This window comes from Alosa alosa, chromosome 8 (genome assembly GCF_017589495.1).
Source record: "Alosa alosa isolate M-15738 ecotype Scorff River chromosome 8, AALO_Geno_1.1, whole genome shotgun sequence".
Classification (NCBI taxonomy): Eukaryota; Metazoa; Chordata; class Actinopteri; order Clupeiformes; family Clupeidae; genus Alosa; species Alosa alosa.
The window spans coordinates 14,708,325-14,734,565 of NC_063196.1; the positions used below are offsets into that span (position 1 = coordinate 14,708,325).

The 26,241-nt window shown below is 41.2% G+C and overlaps 2 protein-coding genes across 2 annotated transcripts; one reads left to right on the forward strand and one right to left on the reverse strand.

Moving 5' to 3' along the window:
* Positions 1-2,867: 2,867 nt before the first annotated feature.
* Positions 2,868-14,187, forward strand: napbb (N-ethylmaleimide-sensitive factor attachment protein, beta b). The gene is made up of 11 exons (XM_048251104.1): positions 2,868-3,086; positions 5,515-5,600; positions 6,201-6,317; positions 6,763-6,809; positions 7,298-7,375; positions 7,675-7,730; positions 8,307-8,391; positions 10,625-10,729; positions 11,529-11,597; positions 11,797-11,847; positions 12,103-14,187. The coding sequence occupies exons 1-11, from the start codon at positions 2,989-2,991 to the stop codon at positions 12,202-12,204; spliced, it is 894 nt and encodes a 297-aa protein (XP_048107061.1). The 5' UTR covers positions 2,868-2,988; the 3' UTR covers positions 12,205-14,187.
* Positions 14,188-16,761: 2,574 nt separating this feature from the next.
* gzf1 (GDNF-inducible zinc finger protein 1) lies at positions 16,762-23,353 on the reverse strand. Its single transcript, XM_048250579.1, is given in 9 exon segments — positions 16,762-17,734; positions 18,812-18,917; positions 18,919-18,967; positions 19,363-19,530; positions 21,014-21,108; positions 21,424-21,882; positions 22,090-22,151; positions 22,606-22,821; positions 23,066-23,353. Coding segments are annotated over 9 exon segments (1,872 nt in total). The 3' UTR covers positions 16,762-17,305.
* Between the last annotated feature and the right edge of the window lie 2,888 nt (positions 23,354-26,241).

Genomic DNA, 26,241 nt, shown 5'->3' on the forward strand with positions numbered 1-26,241 from the left:
CTGTGGACGAAATCTTGCGTTCGCGAGTTGTAGTATTTTGATACAAAATACAGAGCCATTTCCTTCAACCCAATAAAATACAAATGACAAAATACTATTTTGCATTTGAAACACATATTACATGTTTCAGAAATACTACCCATCCCTGGGAACAGGCAGATTACATCTTTATAGTTGGCCATATAATGACATACTTAGGTTAATACTGTATTTCACCAGTTAGGGCACAAAAATGGCCAGTAGCTGCACTGTGTAGCCTATCTTGACATGTCTTTAAGTTTTGGGTTACAATATACAGGTAGTGGGCTCTCTGTTGATTTTAATGAGTAGGCCTAAGCCTAAAGTTACAGCATTTCTATCACAATTGACCAGACTTTGACCTTTTGTCTTCTTTTAACAAAATTCTGGCTATGATTGTTCCTTGTATTGCATCATGAGCCATCACTGCACCTATTGCATTCTACTGTAGCCTTAAGCCTAGCTCAGTCATTATGTACCACATCACCCTCCATTAGAAGTGCAATGAGCTGCATTGAGCATAATAAACTGCATTTAGAATTCCAAATCCATATTTCCAGATATTTTGGTAAAAGTAACTTAAAAGTAATACAATAGTAGTGTAATGCCTTACAATTCAGAGACAGTAATATTATAATGTAATGAATTACTTTGAATAAGTAATACATAATATATTACGATTTTGAAGTAACTTGCCCAACACTGATTAAACCACATGTCACTGCTTGACTAAATGAAAAATATAGGCTACTGAACATGCATGGAGATCGTCATAGTTGACAGAAATTACGATACTGATTATATAATAACCTATAGGTCCAAATCTAAATGTTTGGGTTCAGTTTATGAAGTGTTGCTACAGCATGATACTGTGTGTTTGTTATTTATGGGGGGGAATGATTTTGGTATCGGTGGGCTTGTGTGTGTGTGTGGGGGGGGGGGGTGTCGTCGGTCTAGTAGTGGGCCAGTCCAGGAGAAAATTGCCAGGGCCGAATTTTGTTCCCAGTCCGACCCTGCTCAAGCATGAATGAGTTTGTAAGTTAGGCTACGATGTACATAGACGGAATATGATTATTCTATCATATCTATCAATATTAACATATTTATCTAACACTGTATATCTTTCTTCTATTTCTGTTAGGTGCCGCTTCACTCAACTGGATGGTCAGGCTGACTGCAACCGTAGGCCTACTGAATAGATGGCAGGGAAGCACAGCACACTGGAATTTATAAATGAAGAAGAGTGAATAAATGCACTTGCTTTTCAAACTGATAACAAGTTGTCAATGGTTATTTATGCAAGCTTGTGTAGCCTAAACCAGACATACCTAGGCCTAGCCAAATGTATCCTGGCTGTAGATAAAGCAGGGTATGAATTTCCCAATATTTTGCCAGATTTATAGTGGTTTACTGCGGTTTAATATGAATTGAAATACCATTGAAATCGTATTGATCGCATCTTTAGTTTGGTTGTAATTTCAACATTGTTTCAATATTTATTTTAATTGAAATACAATTGAAATTCCGCTGGTCTATAGTTAATAAATCAACATTGTTTCAATATTAACTGAGGGTGCAAACTGATGTTAAATCAATATCGAAATCCGACATTGATTCAATGATTTATGGTTGACAATGTAATGTTGATTCTACATAGTTTCAATGCCCGTCTGCTATCTGGGAGGCTACTTTTGTTTTTAGGCCTATAGGCTACTGCATACACAGATCAAGCTTGAGTTTTGTTATTAATATTTGCATAATATTTGCAAAGTCTATGAATAGCCATATTGGATGATACCAAAATGCTAATATTTTAATTCATTTAATATGTTACTTGCGAATAGGTTGACAACGCTACAACGTCCAGTAGGTTATTAGCCCAATTACGCCGTATAATCATGGCTATCTCTCTTTACCAGTTGCCACTTATGTCTGTCCTCTTCGAATTTCCCTCCAATACTTTTCGTCTTTTTTACCTGGCCTTTTCAGTCCCTCATGGCATCTTTCTACCATCCATCCTCCCTGACGCTTATACGGTGGGCCGACCCGGCTGGTATCTGAGAAAACTTTTTAGGAAAGACGGGCTATATGGACCCAACCAATTTACTCTTCTTGGGAGGGGAGAACAACCCATGCAGAGGCTGCGGTGTTAGGCATAGAATGCGAACGTGTGTAGCCAACTTTAAGAGAAGATAGATTAATGTGACAAATGCCAATATTTTTCTCCAATCCCTCGACCGGCCCAAAAGTGAAGCGGCCCACCGGGAATTCTCCCGATTCTCCCGATTACCCACTCCGGGCGTGCCAGGACATCCATAAATTACCCTACCATTCGAGTGGAAAGAGAGTACAGAGAAATTAACATTGCCAGAGATAACAGAGCCGGCAGGAAAAATAGATCAATCAGAATGAACTCAACCATGGAGGTATTCAACATCTAAAATTGTTGGTGAAAACCTCTCTCGAAAACCAGCCATTCACACGCGAGCCTTTACTGCCACCTGTTGTCAACATGCGTGTCAACACTGCAGTAAACAAAGTTAATCTGACGGTCATAACGGTTAAATCTGCGAGACTTGAGGTTAACATGTTAGGCTACCATATTATGTTACTTTAAAAAAAGTTACGCTTTATCAATTATTTGCTGTGCTGCGCCTGCGAATATGCTCGTTTTCATTCGATGCAGTGGGGGAAGCCAAACCAGTTGGAAATGTTACGTAACAAGGGTTTGTGTATGACATTCCTCGAATACGGGAGTTGTAGTTTATTTTGCACCAGACATAATGGATTTGTATAGACCAAAAGCAACGGAAACTACGATTCCCATGAATCATTACGAGAGGGTACTCCCACACTAAAATAAACCATCGACTGTAGACTAATCCTTCGTTGTGGAGCCAGAGCTGATGCAGATCCTTACGATCCTTCTCTAAACTAAAGCTGCATTTGTAGACACTTTCATCCAAGAAAATGGATAACTCAGGCAAAGAGAAGGAGGCCATTCAGTTAATGGCCGAAGCTGACAAAAAAATAACCAAATCCGGCTCATTCCTTGGAGGGATGTTTGGGTGAGAGAACTAATTTAACTGGGATATTGAAATAGCTATCAGCTAGCTAGCTGTCCGTCACACGGATACTATTTTGTATGACAAAATGCAGATAGGCGGTGAACGCGTATGTGGATTTTGCTGTGAATAACTTTTAAAGATGTTAGTCTAGAAGTGTAATTAGTAACGTTTTGCGAACCTACCTTGTCTCTCGTAGTTAGCACTGCGACGTGTAATGCTAAAGTTAGCTGTCAAAGTACTGATATTGTGGTTGTGTAAGATATCATGGTTGTCAACATAACATTACGCCTTCATGGGAAAATGGGTCTGCGGATGTTCTGTGATTATGTGCACACTGGCTTGCTAATGAATCCGCTTTAACGTTACCTGTTAGCTTGCTAACCTTGTCAAAGATAATGACCCAACATTGTCAGGTTGATCAGATCTAACCCAGTTTTATAAACAAGAACATTTATGACGACCGCTAACATTGGAGGACGAATACGTCGTTAGTTATCGCAAAAGCCCATATGCCTTTACCACAATGAGTAACACCTAGACACTCCTCAATCTAGCAGTGTCTGGCTTGCTCACTGATGTCCGTTTTAAGCAACTAGCTTGTTCTAACATTGTTCCATCCATCAAGTATAGCTGACGCTAGCAAGCGCGATACAATGATTTCCTGCCGTCTTGAATGTGGACTTTCTATTTAGTTTATGTACACACTCGAAATATATCAACACCAGCCAGTAGCCTAATGTCATATAGTTCACTTTAACGTACTTCCCTCACTTCGTATGTACACCATGGATAAAGCCATATCATCAAATCAGGCCTTTGTGTGACACTGGAGGTCCCCAACCTGAACCAACACTCAGTGGTTTTAAGTCAAATCGATTGCTTGTAAAGGGCAATCTCATATTGTCGGCCAGTTGTTTACCCATCCCTCGGCAATTGCTAACGTTAGGCCATGAGTGTGTGGGGTGGCTTGCTGTCTGCTGAAATATTGCACACTTGTGTAGTATGGGTTTTGATGGGAGCTTGGCACGGATAGAGGGGAAGTGCATTGCAGGTCAAGCAGGTTACATTTTCTGGCTAGGATGCGTCCCTCTAACGTAAGTATTACTTAGATTTACTTACTTACTAAGAGCAGAAACACCGCAAAGTACCCTGACATGTTAATTCATGGTTATTCATCCAAAATGTTGTCACTCCACTCCAAAGTGTTGCTTCCAGCTAGTTCTAATGTTTTAACAAGGCAATTCCTGGACAACCATTAAAGTAGCCCCCCCCAAGTAACTGATAGTGGGACCACCAAACCACTCTGTCCTAAGGTATCCGCTGTTAGGATCAGTGTCTTATTTTTAAAATATTTACAGACAGGAACAAAGACATTGTGGCTTGCTTGACCTACTTTGATATATTTATTATTTCAAGTGTGTTTCCTAAAACCTGTGGATTGAAGTAATTTTACTCCAGTGTCTACCCTTGGCTTTAGGGTTTGGGTAGATGAATTGGGTGAATTTCCTATATCCTGTCAGCGACTTCAAGCAGAAACAGCCTGATGACACTGGGAGGGTTTTTTTAAAGGTGAAAATAGCGATATGCCCCTGCCAAAACCCAGACCAGATCAGAAGCAAAACCTGAGCTAAAAATTAATCTTTTGAGCCCATTCACCCCCTTGGTTGTGCACTGATGAGGGTGAAGGGTTCCAAATTTTGTACAGGCCAAATCAATAACTGATATTGCGTATAGGCCAAATCAGTAACTAATGTAGACTGACAGAAGCACTGGATTTAATTTGCTATGTGTCGATCACAATCATTTATTCACAGACTGCTGGGGTTAGTCACGGAGAAGGATAGTCAGTCAGCCTGTTAATCTGTGTTGGTTCAATGAAATAAATTGTAGACCTGTAGATAAAAAAAAGTTATAGGGTAAAAGTTATGGGGTTACAACCATGATGTAGGCTAATTTGGTAAGCATGATCGGGTAATGTTCCCCATTCTTTATTGGCATCTTATGTTCCATAGCATATATGCAACCTAATTGTTCTGTTTTGGAATGACATCGGTATTTTTTTAAAACCTTTTATTTTGCTGTGAAGTCTCATTGAGATCAAGAATATCTTTCACAAGAGAGACCTGACCAAGATGTTAGCTGTGCAGACTCAGACTCACAAATCATATAATACAACATGATCAACATGATTGGTCATTAATAGGAATGTGTAATTGCACAGTGTTTGTTGTTTGATTGTAGCAATCAATGTTATTGATGTAGCTCAGCTATGAGTGGTCAGCAGTAGCAGTAGTGGTCCTAACCCCACAGAGCAGCAGGTTCCTGACCTGGGCCAAATCCAGCACAGATCTGTCCCTGTGGTAGAATCCATCTGGATGGGTTTGTCACTATGGTAACACTCTCTCTCTCTCTCTCCTGCTCCCCTCAGCGGTGGCCAAAACCATAAGGTAGAGGAGGCATGTGAAATGTACTGCCGGGCTGCCAACATGTTCAAGATGGCCAAGAACTGGAGTGGTGCGTTCATTTCCACACCACACCATGTATAAATACATAATCAAGCTTGTGTGTGTGTGTTTGTTTGTTGATGTGGTACGTTCGATTAGGTCTGTGGTTGATTATGTGGTACTAGGGTTGCACAATTATCACAATCGCAGTATGAACTAATGCAACTATCTAATCACAAAGGTGAAAAATAATCATTTGAGCAGTTAATGTTGTCACATTTATGATTTTTATATTTATGTCATACTCCTTGACTGCACCACTTCTGATTGGTTAGCATGCCTAGCGTCTGAGAAGCACAGCACTTCTGATTGGTGAGCATGCCTAGCGTGTGAGAAGCACAGCACTTCTGATTGGTGAGCTTCACAGTCAATCAGGAGTGCTGTGCTTCTCATGCACTAGGCATGCTCACCAATCAGAAGTGGCACAACTTGTGTGGAATATTAAACCGAATTAATTCATTGACATTAAAAAAAAACAACTTTTCGATCAATTGCTGTGTGTGTGTGTGTGTGTGAGTGAGTGAGAGAGCGAGAGTGTGTGAGTGTGAGAGAATTCTTGTTTAAATATGTGTGTATGATATGTTTATTTGTGTGTGTGTGTGTGTTTCAGCTGCAGGCAAGGCTTTCTGCAAGGCAGCCAGACTTCACATGCAGCTTCAGAACAAACACGACTCTGCAACTAGCTTTATAGATGCTGGCAATGCTTTCAAAAAGGTTGATCCACAAGGTAAGACTAGGGGACAAGGACTGTGTTCTGTACACAGGCACATACACACATGCACGCAAACAGGCTGCAAACCCTTTTTATATGTGTGTCTGTCTGCATGTGCCTTATGAGAGTATTGAGTTACCTTTGTGTGTGTGTGTGTGTGAGAGAGAGAGAGAAGCTACAAACGGCTTTGTTTTCTGTGTCTGTCATCCCCTTTTGCGTATATAGTGTGTGTGTTTGTGATCAAGCAGACATGAATGCGAGTGTGTGTGTTTATGAACGACAGGGAGTGCTCGTGTCATTGTGTGTGTATTTGAGATACTTACTTTTATGTAGTCCCAAATTCTGTGTGTGTGTGTGTGTGTGTTTCCTTTCCTATCCTTTGTGAAGCCCCTATCCCTAACAGCTTTGTTAGCGTCTGTTCTAACACCCTCCTCCTCTGTTCTCTTAATGCCAACAATAGAGGCAATCAACTGTTTAAACGCAGCGATCGACATATACACAGACATGGTAAGACGTCCAGTGGAAATAGCCCTCACCCCTGTTCACGTTGGCACATGCCATCTCTCTGTGCTCGTGTCTGTGTGTGTGTGTCTTTGTGTCCTGTTGACTGACACAAATTGGCTCATAGACAGCAAACCATTGCTGTTTAAGGACCAACCATAACATTTAGATCTTTGAAAACAACACATCTACCGCAATCATGAAATTTGAAAGGCACTATGGAGAGAATGTATCTCTGATATCTGATTTAGAAATGTGTACTAAAGTACTGAAACAAGCAAACATTATGCATGTAATGCACTGGAATCCCACGCCCCAATCCCACATATTCTTCTAATTCATTTCACCACATTCACATCATTATTGTAAAGGCAGGAGTGAATATATAAGTGACTGTACTGCACCCGTATCTTTCAGTCTGAGCTCTGTAATCCGACCTCGGTAAACGTGCTGTTTGGGGCAGCTGATGATGCTGTCGCTCTTGTCTCCACCAGGGCAGATTCACCATCGCCGCAAAACACCACATCACCATCGCAGAGGTGTACGAGTCGGAGCTGGTGGACATTGAGAAGGTGTGTGTGTGTGTCAGAGTTAGTCTGTGGTGCTTGGCTCCTCTGAGCATGGGCCATGTCTGATCTGGGAGGCTTACCCTCATATACCCTTCACACCTAAAAGAGGGCAAATAGCCTAAACACCTGTGTTGTTTACATTTCATAGTAATTGGTTGATTACTGATGATTACATGATTATGTCTTGCACCTCCATCCTTTGGGTAAACATTCCTTTTCTCGTTTTTGTTTCTGTATTGTTCTATTGATCTGGGAGTGTTCCACTAACTGATCTTTCTGTCATGGTGGGGATGTCTCCTCAGTCTATCGCACATTTTGAACAGGCAGCAGACTACTACAAGGGCGAGGAGTCAAACAGGTAAGATAGACGTGTTGGAACATTCAGAATTTCAGAAGAACTCTCAGGTCAGGTTCTACATAGTGGGATGAAGCTCGGGTGGAAAGCCAGGGATTTAGCTTCTCAAACACATTGGCATATGAATATTTCTATTCCCTTGATCCATGTCAAAACATGGAAAAAGATGTGATTTGTGCAAGTGGGCTTCAGTAGCAGGTTTTGTTCACATCCAACTCTTTCAGAACCATTACATATGTTATCAGCATATAATTGTGTTTGTGAGCTTGTATCCATACGATAGCATCAAGGTTCATAGAAAAGTAGAAAGTTCCTCGAGACAGAGGAACATCACATTTGTATCTGTCCTAGGTTGACTACTCTGTAAAAGGTAACAGTAGGATATAGGGTCTGTACAGATTGACATAATCCTTGCTGCAAATCCCCGACCCATACCCCACTCAATAAGTTAGAATCAGGTAAAACCAGAGAACAGATGTGACAGAAGTGCTGACTCTCTCTCTCTTTCTCTCTCTCACGCTCTCTCTTTCTCTCTCTCTCTCTCTCTCTCTCTCTGTCTCTCTCTCTGTGCCTTTACAGCTCAGCCAATAAGTGTTTGCTGAAGGTGGCTGCGTACAGTGCCCAACTGGAGCAGTACCCCAAGGCCATTGAGATCTATGAACAGGTACAGTACATGACTGTGCTCTACTACTTTGGTGGGATGTGTGAATTGTTTATTATTATTATTATTATTATTATTATTATTATTATTATTAGGGATGCACGATATATCGGCGGCCGATATATTATTAGCCGATAATAGAAAAAATGAAAATATTATTATCGGTCCGATAACAGAATTCTGGCCGATAGTATCAGTGAATTGTTATCGGTTATCGTATCGGTATCGGCCACAACAAACCAATAAATATCGGTTATCGTTATCGGCCCTAAAATTCCATATCGGTGCATCTCTAATTATTATTATTATTATTATTATTATTATTATTATGGACAAAGTCCTCATTCCCTTGTTCAGTATAACTCCGTTATGGATGCTGTGATGCTTATTATGAGGATAATCTTCAGGTATACTACCATATTAGTGTTAATTTTGTCACCTATTTTTAATTTAGTCTTAGTCTTAGTCTTGTGACGAAATGTCCTTTTTAGTCTTTGTCATATTTAGTCATTCAAATATCATTTTTGTTAGTCAAGTTTTAGTCAACTAAAAGTCTCGTCATTTTAGTCTAGTTTTAGCCATAAGAAAACTAAAGGTATCTTAGTCTTAGTCAGTTTTAGTCAACACATTTTAGTCTTTTTTTATAACAAATTATTTCTGATTACCATTTGAGTCAAATAGTGTTTCACACATCTCAATTTTCCAACAATATTGTGTGTCCACAGGGCTACTCGTCTGTTATAATTACTCATTCTGATTTTTTGTCAGTCAGTATGTTTACATGCACAGGTAAGTCGAGCTACAGTTATAGCTCGGCTGGGATTTGACCATAGACAGTAAAAGATTTGACTGGATCACTGTCATATTCGTAGACCAGTGTTTCTCAAAGTGTGGTCCGGGAATCACTGGTGGTCCGCAAGCTATCTCAAGTGGTCCGTGAGCAGACGTGGTAAAATATAATATAGATGAGTTGTTTGCAATATTGAACCAACTTGTATGTAAAAAAACAGTTCTGCAACACTGTCTATGTAAGATATGCCAGTTTAAATCATACAGTATGAATCCACACAATAAGCAAAGTGCAAAGACAATAAGCAAGGTGGTTCAGTGAGTAGGCCTATTGTGTAGACTAATTATAGGCTACTGTTGAAGTAGGTCTAATCTTTTTTTTTTTTTTTTTTAGCTAGGGTTAGTTAAGTGGTCCTGAAACTGAAAAAAGTTTGAGAAACACTGTCGCGGGACCAAAGTATTAATGTTTCACTCCATACCGCTAGATGGCGGTATGCTTCAAACAACACATTCCCCAAACAGACTCTCCATCTTAGCCATAGCTAACTTGCTAGCTTAACTTTCCATATTAGCTTACTTGCTAGCAAACTTTGCATCATCAGTCTAACTAGTTAAATAGTTGACATTACATGATGAACATTTTCGGGATGGACATTCTGGTGGATGTTAATTTGTATGAGAGAAGCTTCAACTTCTGGGTATGTAGCATTGTGGCATAAAGCTTAGGTAGTTAGTTGGTAACTCTGGCAGAAATCTCCAGTGTTCTTGTTCCATGTAGTTTCGTGTTTGCAGCCACAGGGTTGCCGCAACAGCACGTGACTAGCCTACAGGAAAGCTGTTAGCGTATGAACTCATTCGAATATTTTGAAAACATAACAGCTAGATATTCTGTCTTCTCATTTTGTAGACGAAAATGAAGAGAGATTTTATCTTAGTTCTTATTTCATGCAAAACATTTTAGTCTCGTCTTTTTTCGTCAACAATAATTCATCTTAAGATAGTCTTAGTCAGTGTTTCAGGACATTACTACCGTCTCGTCATCGTCTCGTCTTAGTCATGAAAAAAAAGGTCGTTGACGAACATATTTCCTCTTGTCTCGTCTGACGAAATTAACACTATACCATATCTATGAAGAGGCACTGCATTTCCATAACATTGATTTTGTGTTATTTTTGAGAAATGGCCACAGTCGTGGTTTCGCTACTCATTATAAATCAACGAGGAATGTTGTAATACATGGACTTTCAATACGTGATGTGTACATCTCTGAATAGATATTATAGATCCATAGGGATCAGAAGTGTACAATAGTGTATTGTGTTTATCTGTCTGTGACCTTTGACCTTCTCAGTCTTAATCCTCTCAGTCTCTGTAGCTTTCATCCTCCTCCCTGATGTGATGTGATTTGTTTTGATGTGATTGGTTTGTGTTATGGCATGTGTTATAGGTGGGGTCCAACACTATGGACAACCCCTTATTGAAATACAGCGCCAAAGAGTACTTCTTCAAGGCCTCCCTGTGCCATTTCATCGTGGATGAGCTCAACGCAAAGGTCAGCAGCAGCTTATCATGAAAGTCACGTTTTTTTTTATGGGATTGGCCTTATTCAGTGGGTTGAACAGTTGAGTAGCTACATTTCATGGATACCTTGTGAAAGTTTTAAGGGCCGTTCACAGCAGGAAGGATAACTCTAAAGATAACTGTAACTATCAAGGATATAAGGACACGAGCGTCCACACTGACCTACGATAAGGAAAGTGTCTCCTCGTGTTGATGAATGTGATGTCTAAAGTTTGGTGGATTCTGATTGGCCGTCAGCTTTTTATTGTTCTCAAAATCACTCTGAAAGTGATCCCAGAGGATATCGTTATTGATCGGATATTGTTTTTTTGTGTGGTCGTTGACATTCATATTAGCTCCAGCCATCCTTTTTTGCTGTTATCGTTATAGGTATCGTTCTTGGTGTGAACTGCCCGTAACACCTCGATTAGTTACATCCAAGAATTTAACCTATTCAGAGGACTTTCTATTAACAGCTACTGTATAGTTGAGCAGCCAGACTGGCACAGATTTCCTGGGAATATGGACCCTTTCAAGAGAGTTCCATTATCAGCATCATAGTTGGCCCCACAAGACTTCCTTTTTAACATTCCATATGTTATCTTAATGCAGAGGAAGTAGATTGGGGCCCAAATAGAACGTTCAAGCATTGTTTTTGTTTTGATTGTTGAAAGGGTCCATAGATCATGGCATAGTAGCCAGAAACAGCACAGCTGTGTTTATTTGCTGAGTTAGTCTGACTGAGATGCTTGAGCTTTAGAATGCGTTTTGATTTGTTTTGTCCTCGATAGTTGGCCGTGGAGAAGTATGAGGAGATGTTTCCCGCTTTCTCAGACTCAAGAGAGTGCAAACTTCTCAAGGTCGGTACCAATTGTTGAGGGCTTATGAGCTGTGTGTGTGTGTGTGTGTGTGAGAGAATGTAATTGTAAGCACGCATGTTAAGTGATCAGTGCTATTTTCTTGATGTGTATGTGTGTTTGTCTGAATGAAGATCTTGAAGACCTCTTGTCTGAATGGTGTGAAGGCCTGTTGCTAACTGTAATCTAATGTCTCCCATAGAAACTTTTGGACGCTCATGAGGAGCAGAACAGTGAAGCCTTCACAGAAGCCGTGAGTCTCTTTGTCTCTCAAATATCTTTAGCAATAATAGCCTAAATGCCCAGTCAAACGCCATCATTAGCTTCAGAGAGATTTTTAATACACAATTATACAATGTGTCGATGTGTCTGTATGCTCTTAGACTGTTTTGCATTTATTTAATGCAGATTCTACCTGTGTGTGTGTGTGTCATGGTGGCAGTAGAGTGTGTGAGAATTACCTGCAAATCTGTTGTTGACTTGAGTCTGCTTCTGTGTGTGTGTGCAGGTGAAAGAGTTTGACTCAATCTCCCGTCTGGACCAGTGGCAGACCACCATGCTGCTCCGCATCAAGAAGACCATCCAGGGAGACGAGGGCGATCTCCGTTAAGACACAGCACTGGGAGAACAACTCACAGCATGACCACACACACACACACACACACCACCTCCCTACTTCCATCAGCAATCACCCCAACCCTCAACCACCACTCCCCCGCCCCCCACACCCAACTTCCTTTAACACACTCCCTGCCATTTTTTATTTTTTATGACCTATTATTATTTTTGTGCAATGCCAGTCTTGGTTCAGTCCCATATTCAGTATAAGCCAGTTATGAATGCTGCAACTCATGAAGAGAATGATGTAGAACTTACTTGAGCTTTGAAGCGATACATTTATTCCGTTTTACCAAATAGAAATGGCAACGTAGATTATGATTGTAATCTGTCCGTGCTCAGCATCCCTTGAGTCGAGCGCCACAGCCGGGCCGGTAGTCAAAGCCACGCTAAACATCCATATTATCCAGATTATAATTCCTAAATGCCATTTACTTCCATTCTCTCAGTTACTTCCAAGCACCATCTCTATATTCCTCTCCCTTTCAGGTCCCAGTCAGTGTGTATTTCAATATGGAATTGGTCCAGATCTGATTCGGGGTCGGGTCATGACTGGAGTGGGCTCTGTGGCTCCTTACCGGCCACTGATGGATACTCGTTCAGGGATGATGAACGCTGCATGACTTTACTTTTCTGTACAGTGTTTCTCTCCAGAGCATGACGACAGGGTTTATACACTTCACGCTCATCTCATTTACCCCGTAGTTTGTTTTTATTTTTTTGTTTTAAAGGTGTAATGTGCATTGTTTTAGTTCTTAAAATACAAAATCTGGCTTTGTATATAGTTTTAAGCAAACACTAAAAATTAGTTGCAATATTGTCATGCTTTCTCATTTGGCTTGATGCTTGCGTGGTTTAGTGGCCAACTTGGGTGAACTAGCTCAGATTAAGTCACTTACCCACCAAGGTTTTCATTTGGATATTCCATTTTAGATCTAGAATCGTTTTTTGAAATTGACAACAAAAAACTACATATTGCACCTTAGCCATGTCATCTCATCTAAAGTGTGTTTTCCATAGTCTGTGAAAAAGAAAATCTGAAATTATTTAATAAGAAAGGAATGAAAAAGGGACAAACAATGACAAACCTGTAATTTCTTATTTCGGAAGCCAAGCGAGATTTCTGCACACACGTCTACACATCACACTCTGCCACCAACATGGTCGTTTATACCACTCACTAAAGCCCACCAAAGAAAGAGTGAATCCCTCAGACTTGGTTTAGTGGTCATAAAACAGAGCAAAAAAGAAGTAATTTTAAAATATTTCGGTTATTGATGCTAATATCATCTTTTGTACAGATCTCAGTATTACATTACATGACATGATTTGTTTCACCTTCTAAAAATGTTTCTATATCTTATAAGGGTTATATAAAAAAAAAAAAAAAAAAATACTTTTTCTTGAATCTGACAGAAGTCCCCATGGTTAAAGACTGAGATGTTTATGTGTATGTGCTTCCTGTGTCAGTGTGCTCTTGTGTATTAGTGTATTGTTGTTATATATGCACACTTCAGGGGGGTATTCCAAGTATATGGTTTGGAGGCAAACTCAGTTAAGTTAACTCAGAGTAAGGGGTAAACCTCCTTATAGATATGCTGTATGGCTTCATTCTCCTTACAAAACAATGCCATAGGGCTCTTGTTGTAGGTGGTTTACCACTTACTCTGAGTTAACTTACCCAGGTTTGCCTTTAAACCACGTACTTGGAATACCCCCCAGGTCTCTGATAGCGTAGTCCCCTCTCCCTCTGCTCATTTCCAGTCAGAGCATGTCGTTTTGTGTCCAGTCTTGTGTGGTTTACATATTGTGAGACATACCAGAGGTTTTTATTTTTCTGTTCATTGTGTCCTCATCACTGGAGACCAGCTACATGCTTATCAAGGTTTCTGTTGAAAAGTAGTACGCCTCTTTATTAGTCATAGTCATGTGTTATGTACTAATGTACAGAAATAAATACATATCTGAAACTTAACTACGTTTGATTGAATGTGTCTTTTAACTGCACACACCACTGTCACTTTAAGGTCATTGCAAAGCAGATATTGATTTATCCGTCCCTCTACGAGCACATGGTGACTTGGTGTTTTAAGCCCCCAACGTCGTCTTCCAGGCAGCACTGCATGGAAGGCACTAGGGATAGGCAAGGGTTAGGTGCCTTGAAGTCGACGCTCGCAGCGCTGCCTTGAAGTCAATGGTGGGGGCTTAAAACACTATTGAGAACTCGCATGCCAACTTAAGAGGTCACAACTGACACACCTCTGGGCCCCAAAAACAGTCATGGTTATGGCATTTAGCAGATGCTTTTGTCCAAAGCGACATACAAATAGCAACAATACGAAGTTAAATTTAACAGTAAACAATTTAAAATGTTGGTAAGAGTATATTAAGGAAATTAGCAATAATAAACAACGTCATTGCAATCAATAGCCTAATGAAAATAAATACTATAATATACAAACCATAACGCATAAGAAATGCTTAATAAACTAAGTGCATGTTGAACAGATATGCCTTTAGACCCTTCTTGAAAGACCCAAAACTATCACAGGAACTGAGAGCACTGGGCAACTCATCCCACCAAGGAACCTCTGAGGAAAAGAGTCTTGAATTCGACCTAGCATTTATGGCTGGTCAACATAAGTTCAAATTCAAGTTTTTGTTTTTTTTTTTGTCCCAAATGGGCAATTTGATTGCTGACAGGATCACATACCACACAACAAGACACAACACAACAGACAGATATGCACAAAATAATAATTTAGTTGTGATAAATAGGTCTGACAATGCCTAAAAAGTCAGTAAAACCAAGATAAAACTTAATTAAGTAAGTTAGATATAAGAGGAGGAAGTGAATATGGGGGTCACTAAATGGACAAATCTATCTTTTCCTGTTGTGTGCATTCAGTACTTGGATAGAAAAGGGGATGAAGGATTTTTTGTACCTCTGTTTAAAAGCAATAGAGTTTTAAAAGGAGTTTTAAAACGCAAGCCAGATGGCAGCAGCACACTCATCAACAGACGCTCATCAAAAGACCGCAGTGGGCAGTTGGGGATATATATCTTGGATCATTGAATTAATATAGCAGAGAGCAGATCCAGTGTCCTATAGGCCAAAGTGAGAGATTTAAATGTAATTCTGGCCAGTAGCCAGTGGAGAGTAACTAGGAGATGAGTTACATGTGTCCATTAGGTCTGATCTTCCTAATGTTATAAAGGATAAACCGACATGATTTTGCAATTGAGAATACATGCTCAGGGAAGTTAAGTCGGTCATCAATAACGGGGTCGATCTAGTTGGGGTCAGTGAAGATGAGTCAAACTGGATGTTAATCTTTTGGGAATAGCTGTTTTAGCTGGAAACACCAAAAGATCAGTTTTTGTGAGATTAACCTGAAGGTGGCGATCTTTCATCCAGATTGAAATATCCTTAAGGCATGCAGAAATCCGATGGGAAACGCTAGAGTCCCCAGGTGAGAAAGATAGGTAAAGTTGAGGGTCATCCACATCGCAATGATAGTCAAATCCATGGGAACGAATGGTCTCACCAAAGGAAGTGGTGCAAATAGAGAAAAGCAGGGGCCCTAATACTGATCCCTGAGGCACACCTGTGGTGAGGTCATGAGACTTTGATACCTGTCCCTGCCAAGACACGCTAAAAGAAGACCCTTTAAGGTAAGATTCAAACCAGTCAAGAGCTTTCCCAGATATTCTAAGTTCAGATAGTGTAGAAAGGAGAATGTCATGGTTAACAGTATCAAAGGCTGTTATAGATAAATCTAGTAGAATAGTGGTAGTTACCTAAACAACTGAACAGTAGTGTTTAAAAAACAGGTTGCTTTTGTGTCCATACACATAACCCCTAACCTCTGACGACTAGTTAGCTGCATAAGTCTGAAAAGTCATTAGTCTCAAATCTGTGACTACTCTCAGAGGTTCTCAAGGCTCACCAAATATCAAACACCGACTTATGGTTACTGATCATGAAGAATGGCACACACATCATTATAGGCTATAACTCTGATGTTCACTTAGATGCTCAGTGTTTCCCATACATTGACTTATTTGTGGCGGCCTACCACAATATAAACATTGACCACCACACAATGATATTCCAGGTTGTACTAAATTGTGCTTAAAGCTGGTTAGCTGCGCTTATTTGTTAAAAACTGTTGCATTCAAGTTAATTCTGCAAACCTAAGACCACAAATAGAATTCAATTCTGTGGGAAACACTGGATGCTCATATGTTTTCTATACAGTGTTGAAAAGCTGAGACCACAGCAATAGGCATAATGCTCACATGATGTTGACTGAGCTGCGTAATGGCTCTTTATGGCCACCTAAAACCGTTTTAATTAAGAAACGGGATTATTTATCATATTTAAAATATATATTTCGTGAGCCTATATAAAAATGCATTGGGTTTCTCAAAATTCTACGACACACCTCACCTTGCCTCATGGCATACTAGTTGAGAACCACCTGTCTATGCATCATAAAGCGCTTCTTTTGTGATTGCTAATGTGTATGGAAGAAAAAAACACAAATTTCATATCATTTGTCATATTTTAGTTTCCATGGAGGTAAAAAGATTGAATATATATAACTGTACATCAGGTCATAAGTGCAAACCTTTGTGAAGCAAAACATGTTTTTACAAAGACAAACATATATATATATATATATATATATATATATATATATATATGTGTGTGTGTGTGTAAAAATAATAGTATTATACTGATATGATGTTACTTTGTAAGGATCATATACTGTGGTAAATGTATGGTTAAGGCTGGGAAAAGAACATGAAGTTCAGTTTGGTCTTGTCTGGTCAAGGCAAATCCCATTATACTGTTTCCTTGGCAACATGTCACTTTGTGTGTATGTTATTAAGGCTGCAAACAGAATGTGATCTATTTCAGAACAACTGTGTATGCTGTCTATGTAATTTGATTGAAACTGTTATTCGACACAAGCAGTAGTTCAAGAGATTTAGTTCAACATGGATTGCCAGAGAGAGAGAGGAGAGTTCCCTTGATGGTTTGGTGCAGTGATGCAGAACTGTCTCCTGTCTGTCTGTCTCCATGGCTACTCAGAGATGACGCACGTTGTCACCTCCATGGCCTCCATGTTTCCCGTGGTCTCACCCTCCCTGATGTCCCCCGTCACGTCCAATTGGATGCTAGAGCCCGAGCCGTCGCCCGCAGCCTCCTCCGTCAGGTCCGTCTCCCCCACCGTCACACACTGGATCTCCCCGGCTAACAACGCCGCCTCCAGGGTCGGCGACGCGACCGTGACTGTCCCCGGACGGTCCAGTGCGGGCACCGTCACGGTCTCCGCCATCACGGTGTTCTGGGACCTGGTCTTGCGGCGACCTGGCGTGGTGGGGGGCTCCTCTGTGGGGGTGCTCTTCATCCTCTTCACGACAGGCACCCGGGGCTTCTTGACGCTTGGGTCTTCCACGTTGTCCTTCAGCACCTTCAGGAAGTTCCTCCATGGCGTCTCCTTGTCGTGAGTCTGAGGAGGACAGGCAAAAAAGGCCATGTGTTAAACTCGACCATACATTTAACATCGTACAGATTAATGCATTCTACAGATTTCTGCAGACTACATGATAGTTCTTACATTTTACATTTTAACTGGCTCACTTTTATTTGTGACCCTGCAAGGCAAAACGAGTCGCTTTAATAAAATGTACAAAATTAAGTTATTGTGCTCACATGAACGACCATTAACTAAGATTTCCAACGATATGTATATCGAGGGTATTGCAAAAAGTATCGCTAAGATAACCGCACCCAAAGTTGGCATGGTTCTCCTGTCACGATACGCCAGAAAAGGAGAAAATCACCTTTTTAAGTAAATTGTCATGTGCAATAGTGTGAGGACACAGCTATTATTAGCCTTACGGTAGCGTGTCTTTGAAGCGGATGACTGACTATGTCTAGTTTCATCAACCGAGTGAGTGTCTTTTTCTGCCTCCTAGTTAATACCTGGGACGGTCATAGGGTGTCACTATAGAATATAATTCATGTATTTCGGGGGAAGTAAGGGGAGAGGAAGTTCTGTGTACACAGATTGTGTATAGGGCTAGGCTACTTTTAAAATGCGCTACGTCAATGGAAAACTTCTGGTTCGTAAAATGACGCCAGGTACGGTGTACATTTTAGGACATCCTCAGCTGTCAGACTCAGGTGTCCGACATCAGATGAAAAGGCATCAGGTCTCAGGAAAACCGCTGTCAAGTTTACGGAATTATACAGTCATGTCTCAGACATCAGATGAAAAGGAGTCAGGTCTCAGGAAAAGCAGTCAGAAAAAGGGGAGTCAGAAAAAAAGTTGAAGGCCTTTCCTGAAAACTATTCTGAGATGTGTTGCTGGTATAAAATTCAAAATGAGCTTATATTTTTCATTAAATAGTATAATTCTCAGTCAGTCTCAGTTCAACATTTGATATATTGTCTATGTTCAATTGTTCAATGAAATATGGGTTTACACGATTTGCAGATGATCACATTCAGTTTTCGTTTACATTTGACACAACTGTGATATAACGGAGTTGCCTTGTGGGCTAAGCGTGCGTGAGCCTCTCACCAGGGCGTGCCGACGCATGGTGGACTTGTCGGTGAAGGTGCGGTTGCAGAGTGTGCACATGTACGGCTTCTCTCCCGTGTGGATGCGCTGGTGTCTCTGGTAGCTTCAGCTGCGTGAAATTCTTATCGCATTCCGTGCATTGGTATGGACGCTCTCCTGAAAACGAAAACACACACACAGGACCGGATATACACACACACACACACACACATATCAATGATTCATGAGAGCTAACCAAACAGTAAGGTTCTATAGTATCTTACCCATGTTTGTCACTTTTAATATGAAGCCAGAAGGTCAACAAATACATACACAATAGGTGACCACAGAAGGTCAGTTTATATGATCACACAACATGTGTTGAGTGTAAGTGTGAACATCTTACCCCATGATTGTGTGTGTGTGTGTGTGTGTGTAACAATACAAACATCCATGAGTGATGTTTATGAGCAATGTGAGTGTGTACTGCCATAGGGAGCTCCTCTGGGCAAAGACCATCATGGTATGTGTGTGTGTGTGTGTGTGTGTGTGTGTTTTTTTTTGTGCATTACCTGTGTGTGTTTTCATGTGCTGGTGTAAGGAGTTCATCTGGGCGAAGGGTCTTTCACAGATCTCGCACTTGTGCGGTTTGTAGCCTGAATGAAGCATGGTGTGGTGCTTCAGGTACTTCTTAGAAGCAAAGTTCTTCCCACAGATCTCACACATAAAGGGCCTCTCACCTGTACACACAAACACACAACACCCTGTCAAAGCCCAAATGGTTTCAACCAACACATTACCCTGTCACTGGCCAGATCAGACTCCACTATGCATGTGCTTACTATAACTGCATATTAATAGTGCTTATGGTAAGTGAATGTGTGTGTGTGTGTGTGTGGATATACCCAAGTAATAACATTTAGCATTAGCCAGTATGTGCTCTCTACATTCGGTTATTGAGTGATGATGCAATAATAGGCTAATACATTTTTTTTTTCAGAAAGGCTCGGTTTTCTCCATAGACAGTAAAATAAATTATTTTTTCGGCTATTCAGTGCAGCCTTTAAGGAAATTGTCATCCTACAACTCACTTGTTGCCTGAACCTAATAAAATCCTATTTTTCGCAGAAGCCTGCACATAACCCTTGATTGTATCATCTGGCTGCACAGGTACAGTAATTACTCTGTTAAAGTTAACTGATTTTGTTTTACCCACAATAAAACGGAGGTGATGGTGACTGACAAGGTTTACAAGTTGCAAAAACGTCTGGCTGTGCTAGTAAACAAATTTTTGACCAAAAGCTGTTGGGCCTGCAATGTTGGACTTAACAACCGAATCCCAGTGTGGGATTGGCCTTATACTACATAGCCATATTTAAGGTTACTGTTAATACACTGCACATATTTATATTTAAGTTATATTACTGTAAACCAACGTATACTACTGTCTACACTGCACTATATATCCTCTCCTGTCTATGCTCCACCTGTCTATACTTTGTATATCACATTGCACTTCTCTGCTATTTGCACTTCTGGTTAGACGCAAATTGCATTTTGTTGTCTTTGTACTTGTACTCTGCACAATGACAAAAGTTGAATCTAATCTAATCTATTGTGGTAAGCCAGCATGTGTTAACTGTGTGGAGGTGATGATACAACTTTTAGAGCTATTTTGTCAGGCAGTCACAGTTCTGATGAGTGTTCTGATTTGATCATCATGTAAAGTTGACCACTGATGTCTGTTTCAAGAGAGTTCCATTATCAGCATCATAGTTGATCCAACAAGGCTTCCGTTTTAACATTCCATATGTTATCTTAATAGAGGTAGATTGGGAACAAAGAACGTGCCCATTGAATGTTTTTCTTGAATTGAAAAAAGTGGAAGTATTTTTTTTTTTATTTGCATTGTTTTAAGACAAGTCTCATGATTTACAGCACACCACCCCTTGTCTGGATGGACTTCAACTGTGGTGAAGCCAGTGTGTGTCACCATGTGCATAACTGTGTGGCAGCGCTTATGGCAAGACAGTATGCATTATGTAGAAGAACTTGTGGTATGCCAGTAAGCATTACATGTGCACTGCACCCATATAATACCGCATATGGAAAGCTTGCATGTGTAATATGTCTATAATGACTTGTGGCAAGCCTGTGTGGCAGTGTATGTTGTTTGTACCTGTGTGGCAGTGCTTGTGGCAAGCCAGTGTATGTTGTTTGTACCTGTGTGGCAGCGCTTGTGGTAAAGCAACATGTGGTTCTGGGTGAATTTGGCGTCACATTCGTCGCAGGCAAATGGCTTCTCTCCAGTGTGGATCCTGTTCAGGCACATCACAGACACAGCATGAGAGAAAAACACCAACGTGAATAAATAACCTTTAGCTGTGTGAAGCACAGTCCATACCAATGACCATGAAACAATGGACAGCCCATACACGGTCAATCGGGAAGCCACTGGAGGAAAAAAATGGTTAAGATTTAACCAAATCTGGTCAAACCAAGTTGGTCCTGGCCAATTTTCTGTTTACTATACAAGCTATGATTCCAGACTGTGCAGACTCTGTCTCCAATGGTTGTGTGCAGTCCACAGCTGGTGTGTGTGTGTGTGTGTGTGTATGTGCGTGGGCACACACCTCTTGTGCGTCTTGAGTGCGGAGCTCTGTGAGAACTTGGCGTTGCACTCGCCGCACTCGAAGGGCTTGTAGCCGGTGTGCGTGCGCTCGTGCAGCTTGAGGGCCGTGCGCGAGCTCAGCGCCTTGCCGCACGTGGGACACATGTGGCGCTGGCTGCCGCCCTCGTGCACCTGCTTCTGGTGCCGCCGCACGTCCTTCCTGCGCTTGAACCCCTTGCCACAGGCGTCGCACAGGTAGCAACGCTCCTCGCTGTGCACGTGCTGCTCGTGGATCTTGAGGTTGCTGCGGTTGGCAAAGACGTGCTGGCACGTGCCGCAGCGGTACGTCACCTCGGCCCGCTCGCCGTGGGTCTTCGACAGGTGCTTCAGGTAGCTCTTCTCGTACAGGAAGGACCGATTGCACGTCTTCGCAGATATATTTCTCCGCGGGAGACACCCGCCTTGTCCTTCTGAGAGTTGTCTCGGGGGCAGCATTTGGAGGAGAGAAGGACCATGAGGACAATAACGAGGAGGAGTCGCCGCTGTCACTGTCTTACCAACCTACCTTTTTCACTCTGTTCAATGTCCAGTAGGGCTGCTGTTAATTCTGTGCTCTCATTCCCAACCTGGGCAGTGTCGTTCCCTAAAATGGCCAATAGGGCTGCTGTTACTGTCTGACCAACCCAACCTTTTGTCGTTCTGTTCAATGCCCAGTAGGGCTGCTGTTAATTCTGTGCTCTCATCCCCAACCTGGGCAGTGTCCAGTAGGGCTGATGTTAATTCTGTGCTCTCAGGCCCCAACCTGGGCAGTGTCATTCTGTTCAATGCCCAGTAGGGCTACTGTTAATTCAGTACTCTCTGTCCCAACCTGGGCAGTGTCCAGTATGGCTGCTGTTAATTCTGTGCTCTCAGTCCCAACCTGGGCAGTGTCCAGTAGGGCTGCTGTTAATTCTGTGCTCTCGGACCCAACCTGGGCAGTGTCCAGTACCCCTGCTGGCTTTGGGTGCTCTCTCCTGGGACCTGGGCAGTGGACTACTTGACCCCTCGTTGGCTTTGGGTGAGCCTGTTGGGACACTCTCCTGCCTTGGACTCCTTGCCAGACTCTCCCCCAAGGCTGGTGAGCCTGTTGCTCAGTCTCCTCCCCAAGCCCCCCCCTTGCCCTCTCCCCTTCCCTGCCCCTTACTCTTATTCCCTGCATCCTTACTCTCCCTGCATCCTTACTCTCCTTACTCTTCTTCCTTGTGTCCTTCCCTGCATCCTTACTCTTCTCCCCTGCATCCTTACTCTTCTTCCTTGTGTCCTTCCCTGCATCCTTACTCTTCTTCCTTGTGTCCTTAGTCTTCTCCCCTGCATCCTTACTCTTCTTTCCTGCGTCCTCGTCATCGTTCTTTCTCCTCTTCTGTGTGCGTCTTCTCCAGCCCTGTGGAGACCGGGGGATCTTTGCTCGATTTGCTCGTTGCTTGTTTGCTTTGGGTTGACTTTCTACCTCGAGTCGTTGGAGAAGTAGTCTCATAAGATTTTGGTTCAGTCAAGTCATCTGGGTGCAGTCTCTCTGTATCATTAGCCACTGTAAGGCCACTCACTGCCTTGCACGCATCAACGAGGTCAACACACTCTAATAACTCTGCCATTTTAAAAATGTTGTGTATCATTGGCCTCTCCACCTCGATTTGACCTGTGTACACGTACTGCAGGAAAGCATCGAAAACGGCAGTGGGCACGTCACACAACAGCGCTTTTTTGACAGATTCCTCTGCCACGAGGATGCTTTTAAAGTAGCCACTTGATGCGGCTAGCACCACTTGGTGGGCCTCAAACTCCCTCATATCACCCTTGTGGTCCACCTGCACAGTTATGTCACACAGGTGGCCCAAGTTTCTCAGCTGATGCATCTCCTCCAGGAGAGTCTGGTGGTGGGACAGAGATATGATCTGTACCTTCTCATGGCTCATGGTTCTGCCGCTCCTGTTGGGGAACAACAAAACAGGACATGACACTCAGTTGTGTTGTGGCACTCACTGTATTACTCACAAAACCCATTTACATGATACTGTCAACATTGGGTTACACTAGTAAAGTATCTTACTGCCTACTATAATCTGTTAAGTTTAAATTGTGCCTGAATATAATATAATATAGTATACTTGTATTGCCGGTTATATTGTTTGTGTGTCTATTGTTGTGTTATTGTTATGTTATGTGACACCAACAGTTGGAACCAAATTCCTTGCAAATCTGCATGTCAACAGACTACTCACCGCAGTGTACGCTGAAGGCATGTGAATTGAAGGTTGTCCTAACGTATTGGTTAAGAAATTATGTTTATTACACTTAGCTACGTCAACTAAACTAATCCCATTGGGTTTAATCGTCCTTTAAAACACAGAGAATGGACAAGTGTAGAATGTTGTGTTGAGTTTAGTGGAAACCTTTGTAATGGTAACGTTCTGCGTTAGAACTACTGAGTTGCCCTGAGCTATTTTGAAAGTGGAATCACCGACAGTGTTCATTGCAAGTCCATGATATCAGAATGCTTAGTCGTTATCTGACTTAGCAATCTACTAAAGATAAATGAATCGTTATCTGGTTCATATTGAAGGTAACTGTCAAATTAGCATGATTATCGACGTCTATACAACATTCAGCATGTCTAGTTTCAGTACTAGCCTCTGTACAATATTTGTTCTGTCGGTAATTGTTTTGGATTTGCTAAAGCGACCCAGCTAGCTCATGTAAGCTAGACGACAAAGGATAACGTTAACATTAGCTTGATGGTTAACACAAATGTTATAAATCTTTCCTTTCACCAATTATTTGATTCATCTCAACAAAACAACGACCAGGCTAGGTGAGACGATGCATCAACTTTGCAGAACACTGTTAGGTCATATTCTTACCGTAAGTTCCGTAAAATGGCAGCCCTTTACAAATGCAGGAGTCCGCGACGAAAGTATTTCCTGTAAAAATTGCACCCAGCGTTCCTTCCCTTCCTAATTTGCATCCATATTGGATTTAAGACTGTGCCGGTTGCGTTGTTAACGGGGTTCACGGTAGGCTTATCACATTTGACAAATAATGACTTACAACTTAACAGTTTGTGCACAGTTTGATTCATTCATTCAGGCCCATAGCCAAGTGCAGTAATGTTTTTTTTTTTGATAAGAAAAAGAGACGTTTGGCTTATCATTTAAAATTATCTTAGGCCTACATATCTCTTTGCTTTTTTGCAAATGGCGAGTAATAATTCACTAACTCTTTGAAAATAAAAGAATGTTCCTCAACAATGCAATATTCTAAAATTAAGTTAAGTAGGCTAAGGGATAATGTATAGAACACCAGTCATTATGGCTCTGGATAGGGTCCCGATATTCTCTAGATTATTCTACAATGCTTTATTCTACAACATTCTAATGACAGTTTTGCTGGTATTTGCTTGCATAAAACAACCCTCATTTTAACATATTTCCACCAACTGGATTTTCATGGACGTTTACTTTGGTGTTTAGATCACCAATTGAAATATAAAAATGTGAAAATAAATTCTCTGTTGCAATTAGTTTTGGGTCAGACTTTGCCTGGACTATAAGTTAGTATTACTATATGTTAGACAGTCATAAAAATCTAAGCTGTCACTCTGATTGGCTATTAGGCTATTTTTTGTATTGTGAATCATGCACCAACAAAAACATAGCATCAACAAAAATCTTATTTTTAACATCCATTTGTTTTAGAATAATTCCTGTGTTGTCTTTACAGATTGTGTTGATCATCAACACTAGATCATATGGTAAAGATAGATAGATAGATCCTTTTTGATCCCCAAGGGGAAATTCAAAGTATGTATGTAAATATGGTGTTTGACCTACCAGACCTGCAGTTGCCAGTTATTATGTTGACCAGAAACACACACACATACTACACACACACATACACATACACATACATGAATACTATGCATACATTGTGCACACACACACACACACACACACACAAAGACACATGTGCGCGCACACACAAGGAAAATGCATAAAACAACTCTCATTTTAACATATTTCCACCAACTGGATTTTCATGGACTTTTACTATGGTGTTTAGATCACCAATTGAAATATAAAAATGTGAAATATGAAAATAAATTCTGTTGCAATTAGATGATTAGGGGTTAGGACTATTGTAAGGGCCCAGCACTGACAGGGGGCCCCCAGAGTGCCCCTCCGATAATACTATATATTACAGAATTATTGTCTGTCAGAGGGCCCACATTTTTCTAGCAGCGCCCCTGCCTAGAACATAAGCCTGAGAATTCCAGGAAATCTTTCTGTCATACCTTCAGCTACCACATGATGGCAGTACTTTACACAAATGATGCAAATCCTCCTGGGACACTCCCACAGACATTCATTCATAAGAAAGCCAGGAGAGAGGAACCTAGAAACAGACAGAAGCCTCTCCCATGGGCCTCCTTTCTCTCTCTGCTCTGTAGTTTGAAAAAAGACACAGCACATAATCTGTATTTTCAACCTTGTCATAAATTCTTCTTGTCTGTCTTTCAAACACAAGGATATGGCACAGCAGATATAGGCTATAGCATTGTCTGTCCCTCATACAATAAGATATTCTTGTTACAGTTTTCTCAGTTACTTTCATTTCTAAGATCAAAATGACAATTCTCAAAATTGTTTGTTCAAACTCCGTATCATCTTATCACTTGTGCACATTACTGAAGCAGTTTCTTCCCATCTTGAACAAATAGCACATCCAAGCAATTGATTTTGTAAAAAATTCTGTTTTTTTTCAGTGGCATAGCCATTTCAATGGCTAATGGCATGTTGGTCAAAAT